The sequence below is a fragment of the Coturnix japonica genome, chromosome Z (genome assembly GCF_054131305.1).
Source record: "Coturnix japonica strain WE chromosome Z, WE-NBRP24, whole genome shotgun sequence".
NCBI lineage: Eukaryota > Metazoa > Chordata > Aves > Galliformes > Phasianidae > Coturnix > Coturnix japonica.
Genome location: NC_140702.1, coordinates 13,409,285 through 13,428,024, shown reverse-complemented (window position 1 = coordinate 13,428,024; position 18,740 = coordinate 13,409,285). Strand labels below are relative to the sequence as shown.

Here is an 18,740-nt window from a genome sequence, read left to right as displayed (position 1 = left end):
CTGTGCTTCTTTCTCAAGGCAAGAGTGGAGGAAACCAAAGAAATAGTCCCAATGAAGAGAGAGGGGCATATACTATGAAGCTGGGGTGTAGCCTACCTAGATCAACACTCCCATCAGGCATGGAAGCCCCAGCAGGTAATAAAGTCAAACCATGTGACTCACAAAACTTGAATGCTAGCATCAAACATGCATTCAAGATGAAGCATCAGCCATAGTCGGTCTTTGATGCACTGGGGAATTTAAGTGCTTAAAAACTCTAATTGCCTAAGGAATGCTTCAGATTTCAAGCTTAGTCAGTGCACATCATGGGACAGATAAACATCTACGAAAGAAAAAGCAGAATGAGCTGGTAGTCTGCAGAATCCTACCAGTGTTTTCTTATTGACTTTGGATCATGCTGTAGCTGCTTCTTACATCCTTGAAAAGTCATGTTCATCATCCTGCAGACACAAGAGTAAAAATTTTTTGCATTGCATCAATAGGGTTTGCTTTAAGGAGAGCATGTTGTGACTGTAAAGAAGTGGGAGAGGACAAAGTCTATGATTAGCAAAGTCTGGATCGAGAACCCTCAGAAAACCATGGCTGGCCTGTATTCATTAGGAAGCACAGGGCAAAAGAATCACTTTCATCTCCAGTCACATTTACTGCCATGGTTTGATAGAAATGACAGGCAGAATCTAGGTTTTAAGTTTCAGGACATTTTCTTTACTTCTTTATCTGTGATATGTGGAGCAGCCTCAGAAATTACATCCAGTTAGCCTATGTAGCAGGACTCAAAAATTGAAATTGAGGTTGTCATACTTGTCACAATGCTCTAAGTATTGGCTGTAAGGTGACTGATGTGGCATCACTCAACATCAGTCTCTGTGACCTTCTCTTAAATGTTAAGCCTTTTAGGTGCAAAACAGCTCAGTATTCTGATACGATACTATAATTTATTTTCTTTTTAGTTTGGCTTCTGCTTTCAAAGCACTTCATCTTTTCCTCTATTAGAGAGTCAAGCAATCCTTTATTGAACTCTTCCAAGCATATGGCTTGGATAAGAAACATCACAGGGGTTTTGACCAGCAAGTTATGTCTCTTTTGAGTGTTATGTCTGGAAAATGAAACATTTCACTACCAATTTTAAGCCTGAGTAGGTGATATGTGAGTAGCTGAGAAGGATATACCATATCTGGGTATTATGTTTGCCCGGTGATTTGCTTTTTTTGGGAAAAGAAATAGTACTTTGAAAGCAAACACTATAATTTTTCCTAATTATATGTCATTTTCTAAGATTGCCAAACATCCACAGTAGCCAGAGCCTGATGCATCTTCTCTAATTGAGCTGTAGCTTACTCTGTAAGTACTCTCTCTGAAATAATTGAAACTGATTACCATGCAGCTAAGTTTGGGAGAAGATAGGTGACTTTGTCCTCAAACATCTGGATTTTATCTCTGATCTCCTTTTGTTAGAAATAGGATTATTTCAGTAGTGCATAATTTCAGTGATTTTCACTTGACTATAGAGGCATAAACCCCTTTCAGTGCTCTGGGTCTCTTCTCCCCAAAAGCAGATCTACTCTCATTTTCAAAGGAGAAAAATACCTGGCCTGAAAAAGCCCTCTGCTGGGTTTAATGGCTTTCCAGCAGTAACATGGCTTATGCCACAACAGTCCAACTGCAGTATTAACTCTCATGCACCTGTCTAGAAACAAACAAGATCTCACTATGCTATAGCAGAATTTACAGCACTCAAACTAGTGTGTGTATAGAACAAATGCAGGATTGAGAATTATTCTTCCATCATTCTTCACAATGGCAGGATAAGATTATAATGAGACATTAATTAATCCATCATCTGCCAGGCAAAAATGGCAGTTTTAACTTAGCTATAAAGGATTGATATGAGGTTGTCTGTTAGAAAACTTGCACAGTTCTTCAAAGCGTGTGGCATTATAATCTTAACACAAAAGCAAGCAAGAACTGAGCACAAACTTAAGCCAATTCAGATAGTTTGAGCTAACTACCACACTGCAGTTCATTTCTTAGCAACCACGACCTAATTAGGAAGGTGAGCTTACCTTTAGTGCACTCAGGAATCTTGCTATTTCCTTGTCAAGGTCTGAAGTACTCCTTCAAGGTTTTATACTGCAAAATCACTTTATTTGTTTCTCCCTGGAGTTAACTATGAAAATTTTGTACCATAGCTTTCTAGCAAGATAGGACTCTTATCAGAGACAAATGTATTTGGTTATTCTAAGCCAACTAGGTGGATGCTACAAAGTGCATGTTAGAATTGCTTTTCAGTAGTGTATGTGCAGTCCAGTCATTTCTACTATATGTTCAGTGAACCAGACACTTCTGTCAGACCTCTAAATGCAAACCAGATCCAAAATGCCACACTGAAGGAGACCGTGAGGTGTAACCGAAAAATTGACAGTGATAGGTTCTCTCATATGCACTCTATTACTATAGCCAAATGTCAGCAGAGTATAACTGTCTCTCCTCCTCCAAAATAATGCAATTTGACACATGTAAGGATCTACTCTGTTGAGCCAGACAGGTTGCTCTCAAAAGGAAAAAAACAGCAAAACGTAATTGGAAGAGTCATCTAAAGACACAGTTTATTGAAAAATAGGGATTGCTTTCCTTCATCCCCACCAACTTTACTGCAAAGGCATGAAGGCTTATTTCAGAGGTCCACTGCTGAGGTATGCCTTGTCTGCTACTCAAAGGCACCAAAGAGGAAGTTAGACTTGACTGGATATTTATCACTTTTGACATTTGAGGAAGCATCCATAGCATTTTCTGGATATGCATGGAGCCTTTTCAGTTTTTGGTACATGTGGCTGCAGGTCTAACTTTAGGTAACAGATAGGGCTGTAAAGATGTGCCTCATTTGTTTCAGTGTGGGCAGCAAAGTGCAGCAAAGACAGTTGATAAACTGATTCACTTTGCAGTTAAGCAAATTGAATGCAGTTCATTCCACTCTTGGCTCTGCTGAGAGGGTTAGACACACATCTTTCTGAAATTAACACACATGCATTACTCAGGAGCAAGAAACTCCTTAGGCAGATACAGTGAAATGAGTACCACCAGCAATTTGTCTCCCTTGCCCCATTACAGACATGTACTTTTAGTACTGTTTGTTTGACTGATGGTCTGGTATTTTCTCCCAGTAGTGCGTAGTTATCAGCAGGAGATTATCTTTCCAACTCATTTGCTCTCGCTGCCTGCATTGCATGAACAGTGCCATGAGTCTTCTTGGATGCAGCTTCACTCTGCAATTGAGCATTAATCACTTGTGCTTCTCTTTATAACATTCAGGCTATTATAAGCCCTTGTTCAAGGCAATGAATTCATTTTTCTGCTGCACAGCTTCCACAACTAAAAACTAACGCTAGATGAAGTTAGTAGGTAATCTGCTGTCTTAGTAAAAGAACATCACACTTTTTGTCTGGTGTTCCCAAATGAGAAAGTGTACTATTAGGCAAGTTATTATGAGTAGAAGAGCAGACTCTCAGTTTTTTCCCTTCTTTGTTCTACCCAATTCGTGGCAGAGTTTTAGCTCATTTCCTCGAAAAATGTCAGTGTTTCTCTCTCAATTTCATCATAAGCCGTACACTGTGAACAAGAAAACTGAGAGTGGGAGCAATTTTCTAAACAACACTACAATCTCTTCTCAGAATAGCTTTAACCCTAGGTCTACTCTATACTTAGGGTTTCATTGCAAAAAGAAAAAGAAAAAAAAAAAAAAGTAGATTATGGCTGTGAGGCCTTTATGCTAACTTCATAGCAGAAATGGTGAGCTTTATAGCTCACTGACAACTATTTTATGCTACTGCAACCAATTGTTGAGAGAATTTTGCCCACGAAGTAGAACCTGTAAGAAAAATGCATAATATGAACACAAGTTAGTTGAGTTAGTTCATGTTAGCAGTGGGTTTATCACTGTTGGCCACTGGAAATTGTTATTGGTAGATAGAAAATCCTGGTTAAAACAAATACAGAGCAAAGTTTGAGACTGGTGTTGCATGACCTTGTAACTAACAGCTTAAGCTGTGGCTGTTCTCCCAAGATGCCATCACTTCCCACACAGCAGAAGAATGCTAAAGCCACAGTGAATTACTGCTAACCTGGGCTAATAGCGTCTTTAGCTGTTCCATCTGCAACTACTAATGCTTATAAGTCTGCTTATGGGATTCCTAAAATGGCACCTTACCACAACCACAACTAAATTGTGCATGTGAAACTGACTATTGAGCCTTTGATATTCATCCTTTGTAAAGGAACAGCAAAGTACTTCTGGTGTGGTCAAGACCCAGACAGCACACTCTGAGGAACTACACCAGTCAGGGCTGCTTTCAAACAGGGCACATATAAGTGTGACTTCTTTCCCATTCATCTCAGTAGGGAGAATTTTGCCTTATTTTTATTGGTATGTAAGTCCAAAACATATCAGACAATAAAATCTGGGTAGAACAGCAAACAAACAATCCTTTGGAGGATAAATTAGCAAATTAGCCAAATAAATCATGCCATTAGTTCTACAGTGTGTGCACCCACTCGAATAAAGAAAATCACAGTCAGGTGTGGAAAAATAGATTAAATGAGGTAGTCATCTTAAGACAATTGCTATCCAAGAGACATTTACATCATAAGAGAAGTGGGACCAACAGTAATCTCCATAACAGTTTTGCTAAGAGTGATGATTCCATGGAGACAGAAACTAAAATACTCCTATTTTAACAGAATTAGATGAGCTCTCAAGGGCATATTTTCCTTACTATCCTTTCTTATCCTAAAGAGTAATAAAGTTTCCTTACTACTGTTCCAAAATATAGCAAGAATGTGATTCCTAAACATAGCATATGAAAAAGAAAACTACATGCAAAAGACAGATAAATTAGCAGTTTTCTTTACCTCTTGAATTATATCTTCATGCTCATGCTCCCATTCTAGACACTAATGATGACATTAAGCTGTTTTGTGTTTCAATAAATGATTCTTAGCGCTCTTGCTGAAAGATCTTTTACCATATATGCTCTCTGGGATTTTTTTCTCTCCTCCTTTTTTTTTTTTTTTTTTTTTTTTTTCTTTTTTTCTTTCCCCTCTCCCCCCCTCTCCTTTCCCCCCCTCTCAATGGCTTTTTATTATTCGCTGGAATAACTGGTGACAAACTCTATTTTGTAGTTTAACATAGCATCCGTCTGCTGGGTCAGCTGGACACTGTCAAGAAAGCAATATAAGGATGCAGTTTGATCTTAGTTTTTAATGACAAGTTGTATCTCACTGAAAGAAAACAGACGAGGAAATAGCAGGAATCCCTGTGGCTCAAGTAAAGTGAAAACAGTTGCTCTAATGAGTCCCACCCCATGCCTCTTCAAGATCAGATTGTCCAGTTTAGTCGTCAGGAATTTATGTCACTGGAGCGGAACTGTTTCCTTCCAATCTGACAAGGATAGGATGCATTCTGGTGAATAACACCACATCAGCCAGCAAAAAGGAGGTAGCAATACTCTGCAGGAGACTGGGAATTCCAGACTGTGAGGAGTAAATAAAATTTTGGCACATGTCTGCAACCTACCTTGACACTAAAAGGACTGAGTGTACTCTTGCAAGTAACCCATTTCAAATCCCACAAGTAACCTGAAGACAATAATGCATCTTAGACAGCTACCACATTTTGCAAGTGAACATCTGACTGTGCTCCAACTTCATAGCAGGTATAAATGAAAATCAAGTGGGAAATGAAGAAGGCTTCATTCAGTATAATTATGTCACTATAGGAGTTTTCCTAGTCAATACTCTTAAGTGCTTTTTCTGTCTTTTCCTCTGAGGAGATGAAACTTCACCCTAAATTATGTTCCTTCATTAGCTGCTCTTACTCTTCAACATGTAGCTTCATGCCCGTTCCAGCACCTTACCTCTCTCTTGGTAAAGAACTTCCCCCTGATGCCCAGCCCAAATCTTCCTTCCTTCAATTTAAAACCATTTCCCCTTGTCTTGCCATTAAGAGAAATAACTGTAATAACAGTAATAATCATTAAAAGTAATAATTTAATTTGCTTTAGGAGCTGAATTTCATCTTCAGTTTTCATTTCTTTCTCCTGGCCTTGTAGCAGTAAGGCAGAAACCCAGAAATACTGAGGTCAACTTAAGTTAACCCTCCTGACCAATGCACTGCCCCAGGCCATTGCTAACCAAGGTAGAGTTGCTTCCCCACAGTCAAAGTCCTGGCCATGAAGAAGTGTAATTCAAACACCAAATGCTAAAGTCTCCCTTTGGTTGTTAGGATCAATGAGTGAGTGTGGACAGGTGTTTTCTGATTTCTTAATAGTGCTTTTAGGGTTTTTCCATCCATATTCTGTACTTTCACTGCCACCTGCACCACCAAGAGCTGGTCATCCGACTCCCAGATTTGAACATCGTCTTTCTTGACAACATCTGCTGCTTTGTCTCCTGGCTTATGGAGGTTAGCTAAGAGCTCAGACCAAATTCTTTCTCATTAGCTGCAGTTTGGTTTCACTTCCAAGCTTGCATGGATACACCTCTTAAGGAAAAAGACTGTTAGCTCAGCTTCATGCCTGTTGTATTGTCCAATCGTCTTCATTGTTAAATTCCTGTCATCCAACAAACCCTATTCACAATTGAAATGAACAGCAAATTAAAAGAAACAAATAACTCAGCACAATGCTACACAGTACTGGAGCTAGCATGTACAGAGGTGGATGAAAATCCACCGAGCCCTAATACTGCTGACAGAGCTGCCCTGCAATTGTTCTGGTTGAACTATTCCATCCTTCCCTGCAGAAAACGAGAGACGGAAAACTTTAGCTGTGCTAATGGCAGCATGAGCTGGTAGCCCATTCAACCATTACAGTGTGTGAATGGATGTGAATATGTTTCAGTCTTTTATTTATTCCAAGGGTGATTTCCAAGTTGCCAGGTCCTTCATGCAGGTCCAGTAAGATGTCTACACTGAAGTCTGTCACCAAATACAGAATGTATAGTGAAGTCTACTGAGGCATATAGTATCTGTGAGCTCATGAGATATGCAGAAAATCGCTCATTTTCTTATGTATTTTATTTCAGAGACCTTGGACTCTCATTTTTATTTTTTTTCCCCCTTCCTGGTTTAGTACTGCTGAAATAATCTGTTTTTAAACTTTCACATCTTGCCATGTCAACAAGTCATAGGTGGACAATTAAATCAGTGCCAATGCCAAGAGTTATGCAGAATGTTGGTCACAGTAAGCAACGCACATCTCCCTTTAACAGCCTGGTCACCAGACTGTCCTTTACTTTGTGTATGTAGGCTGCGTTTACATTATCATCTTGGCTGAGAACAATAGTAACCTTTTAAGAGAATTCACACCTCTTCCCTCTACCATGCTTATGAAATGTTGAAATGGGAAGTGATTCACAGTGTGTGATGACTTTGCTGAATCACAAGAGAGAGTTGTTTTAGAGGAAATCAAACCAGAAACCCTTCTCCAGGGACACTTGAAATAGCACTCACCAAACCCCAGAGGAAACATGAATATTCAAATCAAGTATTAGTCCTTCAGGTGCAGTAGTAACATTCACCCAGGGAATTGGTATAAATCTAGTCTGATATTAAGTCCTGGAAATGTTTACAATATAGATATAGAGATTGCAGCACCAAGCCCTCTCATATTCTGATCCACACTACTCCTCAGCTACCTTGCTAATGCAACAAAGGCATCTACACAAGGATATACTGGGAATGCTTCAGTGGAGTATTAAAAAAAGCTGCTTTACTTCTCCACTCGTATAACAAGACAAGATACACTCTGAAGTAAAGATATTAGTAGAGAATCTGAGCCTCACTATTCTAAAATGTTCTACAGACATGTAGTAAGGATGATAATAAGATGGTCTTAGTATCCTAGATCCCCATCATAGCCCCTTCTTTGGGATGCACAGAAAGGACAGAAAATCCTTCAGCTTCTACTCAGTATAGGACAGGATGGGATGGCACAGGATAGGATGGGACACTGCTGGTGGAAAAAAACAGGAGCAAAGCAAAGCAATCGATCATGCATACACAGTCTCCATGAACAATGAAATGTCTTTGGTCTTTTAGGCACAAGAGAAATGGACATGCTGCCAAAAGACCTGCAGGAACTGTGCTCCTTTGAAAACCCTGAAAATGAGGAGAGGACAGAGGTAAGTCTCTTCTTACCACATCTCACACATAACATCCACAGCACTGAGTGCTTGGTGGACTGAGTGTAACTTCCTCGGTAAGGAGGATATTGTGATGAGAGCACTTCACACAGCGGGCTCTGTTGGTGACAACTGCATTCCCCTAAGTGCTGCTGGGCCTCTCCCTTTGTATCTGAAAACCTGGTGTCCACCTCCTTCTGTCTGCCCAAAATCTCCATACAAGCAAGATGGGAAAACCAAGAGCCTGAGAAATGCTCAGAGAGGTTGACCTTAGTTAGTAGCCTTGTGTGGTTGAGTTACTCATACTAATGAGAAGCTTGGGTGGAAAAGGTGTAATGTAGCTATTCCTTTTTCTTTTTTTTCTCCATATGATCACTTCATCCCATGTGCTATTAAAACAGCAAAAGAATTTGTAAGAAAAATGTTGGGAGTAGAAAGGGAGTGAATGGGCAATGTGAATTCCAGCAGTGCTGAGACATCCATCTTCAGGGTAGCTGGCAGTGGAAGGCATGAGGCATGTATATCTAAAGATAAAAACAATTGAAGGCTCTTAAGCAATTTGGTACTACGCAGTTAGTTTTAGACTTCTAAGGACAGAGGATCTTATTATAGTTAGTTAAATTTAGCCCAGTAACAAGTTCTTCTGTTTAGAGAAGCACTGAAAGAAAAATATCAGCAGTTACCTTGTGACCCATGATTAACACCTGGTGTGAGAAGTGCAGGCCTGCTAGCTCTAAAATCTTAAAGCCAATGATGAGTAATCAGCTAACATCAGTATATGTAAAAAGTTTGGGTTTTAAATGAGAAAACTTTAAGTGCAAAACCTGTTTTCAAAACTCTTTCTTAGATTTCTTTCCTTCTGTACTTCCTAGTATAATTTACCGTTTAAAATTTTTTTCCCCAAAATCAAGGTTTCCTGCAGTTTTTACTGAAGTGCAATTTCTATCCAAAAGGGGCTGGACACCAACCTGACATCAAAAAATATCACACCTGCTTATAAACAAAAAATATGAATCTGAATACATATGCTTAAAAATTTAGTAAATTTAGAGTTAAGTCTATTCAAAGCATCAAATCAACATGCCATCACAGGTGCCAGTCTATGAGAATCTGCTTTTCTTTAGGCAAATAACTTACCACACAAGCAGTAAAAGTATGGTTCAAATTGATAATTCAAAGCAGTCAAAATTAAACTTTAATGTTACGTTAAATCAGATATGTTAAATTATTCCAACTGTGGTTGGAAGGTGGACTTGCACAGGCATTCCCAGGTATTTTGACTTTGTGACTGTAAGGGCTCTGCTCAGCACAGTACAGCTCTGTGGCAGCTTGAGAATCTCAAGCAGGACCTGCACAACTTCTGGGAGAGCTCTGAGCAGCCTCTAACATTCTTTGTCTGAAATTAAGCCTATATTGCAGGAAAAGGAAGAAAAAAAGTTCAATAACTTTGGAATGTAATTTGTTTTAATAAATTAATTCCGATGCGGGGGAGTGTAACAACACACAGAACAACATCTGACTTAACACTGATTACTCCTTAGTTTTAAAGAAGATGTCACAATTTTTAATAACTGCCCCCCACTGCAGGAGGATATTTAGTGGCAGGGCTTTGTCAGAGGGAGGCTGAGCCAGTGTTACCACTGGTGCAACATGAGCAGAATCTGCAAATGCCATCATGTAGAAGTCAGTGAAGACCATGGAAGTATCTTTACCAGCGTGGAAAAATATTAACTTAATCATAGTGAAAGGTTAAGCACTGAAACTTTCATTAATGACTTGCTAAGTATTAGTAGAATAGAGAAGCTTAGTGTTAGAGACAGAAACTGTATGGAGCTGGGGGACAGAAACTTCTTTTCTGAGCTTGAACTTGTTGAGAGAAAAATCCATAAGAATTATTCTGTCTACACCCAAGCAGTCAAATAGGTAGTGTTAATTTCATGTAAGAAAACTGTAAGTTTTAGATTAACTCTGTAAATAATATATGCAGATTTAGTTGCAGTATTTTTGATGATACCAGGAGAAAGCATATTCTCAATCAGTAGAAATCAAGAAATAGAAATTAGCATTTCTTTTTTACTTTCAATTGTGTACTTACTCAACTTGGAGGCCCAAGTTATCATAAAATTCTCTTCACTTTCAACAAACTACTAACAAGAATTAACAAGCATTGCTTAGGTTCAGACTGAACACTTGACTGCATGGTCCAAGCAAAGGGAAACTGCATAGGTTTCAACAAAACATAAGAAAATTCTTATGTCTTTTATATAATGGCTTGCACCACTAGTGAAGATATGATGGGGGTCTCAAAAGAGAATAAGCAGTAAACAGATGTCACACTTAATGCTTGTTAGAAGGTAAAGTAATATACTCTTCTGAAAGAAAGAAAAAATGTGATCCTTCCAAAGATGTATCAGAACTAGCTGAGCTGGGTCCACTGTGGAACACCGCAATGCTTACTAATGATATTGGAGTTCTGTTGGTTTCTTCTTTTTATTTTCTTTATTATTATTATTATTATTATTATTATTATTATTATTATTATTATTATTATTATTATTATTATTATTATTATTATTATTTTAAGTAGTAAAATGCTTCTGCTTCTTTGTCATGCCTAAAACACATCCCGTTAAACTTGCAGCTCTTAGGGAGTTCAGAATATCACATGCCATATTACTGAGCCTTTCCTGCAGCTCACAGTTAGAAAAAGATAATGTGTATGTGTACAGGAGTAGCATAAACTGCAGCTGGTTTTCTTTATTTTTTCCACCATCGTTATTGCTTGCTGGTAAAAAGGAAGAAGATACATGAATACACCATTTGGTTTCTCAGCAACACTTTTGCACATAAAGTTGAGAGATTACCTTGGTGAACAACTCCTAATTTCAACAGAACGTATATAACTATTAAAAAGGGTCAGCAGTCATGTACTGAAATGGATTCTATTTTGCTGGAATGCCTAGCTGGAAATAGAAAACCTGATTTTGCTCTTTTTTTTTTTTTATTTTATGTAAGATTTTATCACCAAAGGACCTAAGTGAATCCAGGCAACTCTGGAAAGATTTAATTAATTTTGCTGAGCAACTACTTAAAAACAACAACACAAAAATTCAGACATTTCAAAGGTGTAACTCCCTCATCCTACCTTTCATGTCACTGCCATAAATACACTGTGGCTTCAGATTTTGTAGATGACTGAAAATGACAGAGGACATTTGGCAGATACTTATGTGGCCAAAAATCAAAAACCCCTGACCATCATAGTAAACTCGCATGGTCCTACATTGCCAGTGGTTAACTATGCATCTGGCTGCCATGTCAGGCATGGAGGTGTACTGTTGAAATTCAAAGATGCATCTCAAGCACTGGGTACAGTTTTGGGTGCTACAGCATAAGACATACATAGAACTATTAGAGAGTGTCCAAATAAGAGCAGCAAAGATGGGCGAGGGTCTGGAGGACAAAAGGTGCAAGGAGCAGATGTGGCCCCTGGGTTTGCTCAGCCCAGAGCAGAGGAGCTGAAGGGAAGCCTCATGACAGCTGCAGCTCACACAGGAGCTGTGCCAGGGGAGGTCCAGGGGGTCAGGGCTCTTTGAGCTTGAAACCTTTTCCTCTTGTTCTGACACCACAGACCCTGCTAAAGAGTCCCCTTCTTTCCTGTAGCTCCCCTTCAGATGCTGACAAGCCACTATCAGGTCACCGCACAGCCTTCTCCTCTCCAGGCTGAACAGCCCCAGCTCTCTCAGCCCGTCCTCACAGGCAAGGTGTTCCATTCCATCAATCATTTCTGTGGCCCTCAAGGCAAGATACATGCCAGTTTGACACAGTAAAATCATCCCTCTTCTGTGGATGAAATTCTCCCCCAACTGGCTCATGCTAGTCCTGGTTTTCTTAGGCATAGTTACTGTTGGAGTCCAATTCATAGTGGAGTCAGTGGAGTTAGCAGGCCAGGCAATGGAAGGGGGGATCCATCCAAGGTATGAGCCATATGTATAAGCTCATAGCTAGGAGTTCACTGGCAATTGCAATCTCTGCTAATATTGCTCTTGGGTATGTCTTCATATCATGAAGGTAGCATTGGTCCAGGAAGCCAAGGGACTTGTCAGTCATATAGAGCAATCATAGCCATTATGCTTGACCTCTGGCATTATAATTTTATTTATGTGGCTCTGCCTGGAAACTGTCAGAGGTAAGCAACAAGACTGTCACACCAGCAGATGTATAAAATGTGCCTAATGAGTTTCATTTCCAAAGACAAATAAGACTGCCTGCTCAGGTGGTATTTGAGTTAGACAGTAAAATGCATAGTAGTTTCATAGCACAGAGCAAGATTTCCATATAGAACAGTATGTATTTTTAATTAGCCAGCCCTTAATCAGCTTGTCTTTTCATCTCATTACAGATTCATTTTGCATGTTTTTTCTTCTGATGATTGAAAAATGACATGAAGCTATGACCCTGGCTTATTGAAGGAACAGTCCACCAGCCAGCCATGGTTTATTCATTTGGCCTCTTCCCTTGTTAATTCAAGGGCAGGTCTGTAGTAGATTTTGATACTGTAGTTGTGGATGGGGGCAGTGAATTTCTTCTTGGAGCATTATCCAATTCTCTGTGACTTTCTATGGACCTCTAGGTGGGCCTGGTTTTCCCACCTAATGATTTCAAGTAGTGCCACCCATCTTGAAGAGAATGACAGCAAACACTGCTGCAATGGAGCCAGAAGGAGCAAGCATCCAGCCACTGACATAGGGAAGGATAGTTAAGCTGTAAGAAGGCAGCTTCTTACTGAAGTCTCATATTTTAATGAGCAAAACTTGCAAGATTAAAAGGATAGAGTTTGCAGAAGCACTCATTAAGGCTTTGGCAGCATGAAGATAGAAATGTTAGGATTATGGCAAGAAGGGCTTTCTGTTCTTCTGTGTAATAGGGATTTAATTCCCTAGAGGCTGGTAGGGTTCCCTGCTTAGGAATTAAAGCAGAGGCAGAGAGATTTCTCTCTTCTATAACTGTCAGAAAACACCTGTGACAACAATGTACAAAAAGATGACATGACAAAATGTGACTTCCTGCATTTAATTAATGTTCAGAATGAGTGTAAGCATCATGTTGGCTTTGCCTGTTTATTAAATGTGTGGGGCTTAAAAAAGCTGACTTGTTTCTGAGGCCATTACTTGTGAATTAAAAAAGCCAGGAGCATTTCAATTAGGAGCCTATAAAATTTAAATGGTTTTATTTGTTGAAGTCACAGAACTATTTTTTGTGTAGCAGTATCAGTTCAGTTCTGTTCTGGTGCAAAAAGTTTGTGTAATGTCCTTTTCTGCTCATCCTAATTTCTGGCACCAGACCACACCAGCCTCTTGGCTCTCAGAATCCACCTGTCTTTCCACATGCTCATCAGAAGAGTCTGTTATGCTCTGACTACATCCTCTTGTAATTCAGACTCCTTTCCCAGATTCTACTTTTTTTTTCATTAACCCATTCAAATGTTAAAAACAAACAGCCTCTTATGTTTGATGCTTTTACTCCCCCTCTCTCACAAACCCCTGATCATCTTCCCCTCGTATTTTGTCCCTGCTGCAAGTCCCAAGTCCACTCTTCTTTTAGTTTCTGCTATTTTTTTCCTCATTTGCTGCCACTTAGTCTTGTCTCCCGTGTCTGCCACAGTTGCTTATCTCCCTTTTGGACTTTTTCCTGGGGGTGACTCTGCTCCAGTTTTCCCTGCAGGGGCAAATGTCCTCACTCCACAATGCCCATTGTTGCTTACATTTTGATAAGATCTGATGGCCAGATAAGGAATCATTATGTTGAATAAGATAAACTTACTAAAGGAAAGCCTGTCCCTATTCCAGGTCTCAGAAAACACTTTGGATCCATCTATGAGCTGTGACATTAAAAAAAAAAAAATCACATTTTCTCCCTCCTCCTCTGCAGTTCTGATGATTAATGGCAACAAACTATTTCTGCATTATCTCTGTTCGCACAACTGGAATTTATAGTTACATTTATAACTCAGCCCTTGCAAATAGTGAGGAGAAGTAATACACTATCTTTCGGTGTTTATGTACACATATTTAAACATTTCTACACTGTATATTTTGTAGATAGGCTACACAAACAATTTTACTAACTCTACAGAACTGGCTTTTGAATATAGAGTCTAATGTATTTAAAATGCTGCAGGACAGCACTGCTCTATTCCCTGCAGACAACTTTATCCTTTGTCTTGTCATTTTTATTGTACTAGTGGTGGTGAATAAAACCCTGCATCTGTTCCTTAGGAAGGACTTAATCCAAAGCCCGCTGAATGCAGTGGAAGAGACTCCATTGGGCTTCGGATCAAGCCCTTCAGCTCACAAACAAATGCCCTTTGTTAGAATATGCTATTCAAGTATTGTACAGAAAAGTTTCAGGGGTTCCCTATTTCTCAAATAGTACTTGTTCTTTGAATATACATACACACACACACACATGCATATATATACACACATATATATAAGCCTGTTATTTGGAGGAACAATATGCAACTGCACATAACCATTGAAATACCGTAATCTGTGATTAAATCACCCCAGCAGTTGATAAAACATTGAATATATTAGGCTGGGGTAAGAAATGCTCTATTTATATGGTTCTTCCTATGCACGCAGTAATTCAGAATCTAAATAGAGATGGACTCCCACCCCTGAGGATGCTCAGGCTCAAGCTGGATGAGGGCAGACCTCCCTCGGGAATGCCTTATGTTGGTGTTATTGATGAAGCAGACATGAAAGAGTCTGCTCAATTGTAAAGAGGGATAGCACTGAATGGGATTTTTTCTGCACTTGGGAAAAAAAAAAAAAAAACCACAATGAAAGGGTTTCTTCCCCCGCAGTAGGGAAAAGGAACGGGGGATATTGTGGAAGGGGACACAAAGGGACTAAGACAAGGCAGGGGAAATCAAAGCACAGACATTAGCTGGGCAGAGCTGTGAGAAGCTGTAAGTAGACTTGCAATGACTGCATTTTCCTGAGAAGGAGGGAGAGCCATGAGTCAGTTCTGCAGCAGCATCCACACCAGCTACAATAAAACACTTTCCTCCTCACAGCATTACAGATTCTGGATATTTCTGCTGATTTCTTGTGAAAGGGAGCAAGCAGTTCCCATGAACAGAGAGCACACGATGCCAGGGAAATTCAGCTGCTTCCACAGCAGCAGAACAGAGTCACTTTTCACGTGGGTGTGGATTACGCAGGCTTTTACTACTGGGTATTGCTCCTATGTCAGGGCTGCTTGCAGTCAAGCACTACGCTGTGGTAAGTGCTGGCAGGACTGCGCACACAGTTTGTAAGCTGATGATGACTAAAACATTTTGCGGAGCCAATACTAAAGCATTACTCACTTACAGAGTCGCATTGAAGTCAATGAGGTTACTCATGTAGCTGGATGCCGATAGAGATCTTGCCAAACTATTTCACCACATAATAAATATGAGTAAATGAGCCTGTTAGTCAACTGAATACCTTTAAAAAATAATTTTTATGTTCATATTACATTAGCACTTTGACTCCCATAGCTGAGGGCCTGTTATGCACTGTGAACATCCACTAGCAAGCAGTTCCTGGCCTAAAATTCATCCATCCATGCAGGCAAACAGAGATAGTGACCTGCCTAAGTCATGTTCCGAACCATCAGTAACATCAGGAGCAGAACAGGGATCTCCAATCAGCTCCCTGCTGGCAGCTCCCTGCCTCTGTGATGCTCAGCATTTCATCCCCATGCTGAATGCAAAGCATTTCCAATGTGACCTCCAAATTCCCCACAGCTCCTCTGCTAACAGACAGGTGATTTCTGCATTCATTAGTTTTATAAATGCACAGAGGATACACAGACTTTCCATTTTCATCTTGCACACATTACTGCAAGCCAGTGCGTTCCCTCCTCCAGCTGATCTGCATGTTATTCTGCAGTGAAAGAAATAACTGGAACCACAAGGAAAGGAAAAGGAATCTAATCTCAAAAATTCTGACAGGCAGCCTCAGATGGTGAAAAGGCTGCATACTGAGCACAACTCATTTTTCATACTCAGTGAGATTCAGTGTGGAGGCTATAGATCAAGCATCATGTCTCAGGACTGCATTTCATTTTATGTACACTATAAAAGTGGCCAACGCACCCAGCATCATTATCAGAGTACTTTCCATTCTCCCTTTATTCTGCACTCCTCTCAGCTTTTTTTGGGAGCTCACAGAGAACAAGGACAGTGTGCCAGGCTGTAAAACAGCAGCTCCAAAAGTAGAGGAAGAGGTATCCCCTTTGAATTATTTTCCATTTGAAGGTTTGTTGCATAACTGTAAAACATCTGCCTCACTGACACTGGACACTGATTGATAGATTGAAAAAGTCTCACAGCAAAGACTGAGCAACTTGTCGACCTCAGGAGTAGAGCACCCAGATATGGATTTTGTTTCCATCTTCTCACCTCATTTCCCTCTCACATCTTTCATTTCCTTCTCCTCAACTCCCCCATCCTGTGCCTTTTCCCCTTCCTACCTCTGGGTATGCTCAGTTGGCAATGGCATCATCCCTTTTCCTCCCCAAGAAAGAGTGCACATCTGTACAGGGTGCATTCCTTTTCAGAATATGGGGCATGAAAGGTCATAGAATTATCTTATAGAATGTCTCGGTTGGAAGGGACCTCAAAGACTGTGTTGTTCCAACCCCCTGCCATAGGCAGCGTTTCCAGTCACTAGATCAGGCACCAGATCAGGTTGCCCAGGGCTCCATCCAACCTGGCTTTGAACACCTCCAGGGATGGAGCAAGATAAGGAGAAGCCAAATGATATTTTGGCATATAAAAGAAGAAGCACCCTATTCTTGTAGCTCTTGGCTAATCATGGTTGCTCTTTACACTCTTTCTATTTCCAGAGCTGTCAGGGTTTTCAGGACAATATCAACCACTCATTTGTTACTTAGACAGACATGCTTTGACATCACAGTAAAAAATTACAGAAGGCTGCGCTCTTACACAGATTAATTTCTTCTTCCCCCTATCTGAAGCTTCCTATAATGTTGTAGAAGAGAGTTGCAGAGCACTAACAAGATACATATTTAAAACAAAACTTTAAGACATAATTTTCTTCTGCTGCTGTAACTGCTAGAAATGCAAATTAGAAGCAATAGGCAAAACTCATTATAATACACACAGTGAAACAGCATTCGATTTCCTCCATGGTATATTAATCATGTGCTACCTAATTAATACTATGTAAATTCATCCCTGACTTAAGAGGAAAAAAAAAAAAATTCAGGATATTTCAGTGTCATCAGTGATACTGCGTTATGTATAGGAACAAAACGTGCTGCAGTTTGGTCCAATTTCATAAGAGGACAGTGAGCAGGAGAGGAACAGAAAACAATTATTGGAATGGAAGGGCAGTGGGGTGGGAACCAAGGAAGAAGAGCTCTGAAGCTCCTCTCTTCTCAGTGTAACATCTCTAACTGCGACAAATATCGTGGGTTTTTCTCTACCTTAACAGTCTCTAAAACCTGAGGGCTTCAAAAAGCACAAGAACAAATAACTCTTAATGATATTCCTGAGGCTGAAGGTGACCTTTTCTCTTGGTTCTGAAATGCTCTGCAAACAGAAAGACATAAAACTTAGTTTTCCCCCATCCTTAACCAGCTGGTTCTGTTTCCAGCAGCTGAAGTTGCTAAAAACCCAACAAATAGAGCTATGCAACACCCAAAAAATATGCAAGTCCAACTCTCCCTTTTCCCTCTTTCTGCAAAAGTCCTACGCTACCATCTGGATGCACATCTAAACATGTGGATGCAGACTCCCATACCCCACAATGGCAGACTGCAGCTTTCTTCTGCTCCCTGCCCTCTCCCCGAAAATAGGCAGGCATGCATGGGGCTGCGCTAAAGTTTTAGCATCCAGAAGGGAACTGGGACTGAAGAAGTATGAAGAAAAGGAGGCTCTCAGGAGATCTTATCGCTCTCTATAACTCTGAAAAGAAGTTGTGGAGAGCTGGGAGTTGGCCTCTGCTCCCAGGTGACAGTGATAGGATGAGAGAAAATAGTGCCAGAGGAGGTTCAGGTTGGATAAAATGAAAAATTTCTTCTCCAAAAGAGTGGCCAGGCAGTGGAGCAGGCTGCCCAGGGGATGGTGGATTCACAGCCCCAGGTGGTATTAAGAAAACACGTAGATGAAGCACTGGGGGACATGGTTAGTTAGCATGGTGGGTAGGGGTTGACAATTGGACTAGATGATCTCAGTGGTTTTTTGAAATTTTAATGATACTATGATTCTAAATGGACAAGAGCTCAGTCCTTAGACAAGCAGTCAATTTACAGGCTCAGAGCCGGTCTCTCTCCCTCTTCCCACCAGTATGAGCAAGCATTAAGAAAAAACACTCACTAACAAAGAACATACTTGACCCAGAGATTTCACAGCAGAATATGAAAGAAAGCAGATGGCTGCAGGTATGTCAGAGGGCAAATAGTTCCCTGAGTCAAAGACCTTGAAGTAGGTTTGTCCGTGCCACACTTTCTGTGCAGATACACATGTATCTGCATATCTAAAG

At 40.2% G+C, this 18,740-nt stretch overlaps 1 protein-coding gene across 14 annotated transcripts in view; it reads left to right on the top strand.

Annotated features, from left to right (window-relative positions):
* PALM2AKAP2 (PALM2 and AKAP2 fusion) overlaps window positions 1-18,740 on the top strand; it is a 234,159-nt gene that overhangs the window by 129,367 nt on the left and 86,052 nt on the right. For 8 of the 14 annotated variants that reach the window (XM_085530238.1, XM_015849811.3, XM_085530237.1 and 5 more), the window contains one exon: window positions 8,093-8,175. In XM_085530238.1, coding sequence (XP_085386364.1) covers window positions 8,093-8,175 — 83 coding nt within the window. Of the gene's footprint in view, window positions 1-18; window positions 136-8,092; window positions 8,176-18,740 lie in introns of all 14 variants that reach the window. The other 6 variants (XM_032441519.2, XM_085530235.1, XM_085530236.1 and 3 more) reach the window with 1 other exon arrangement.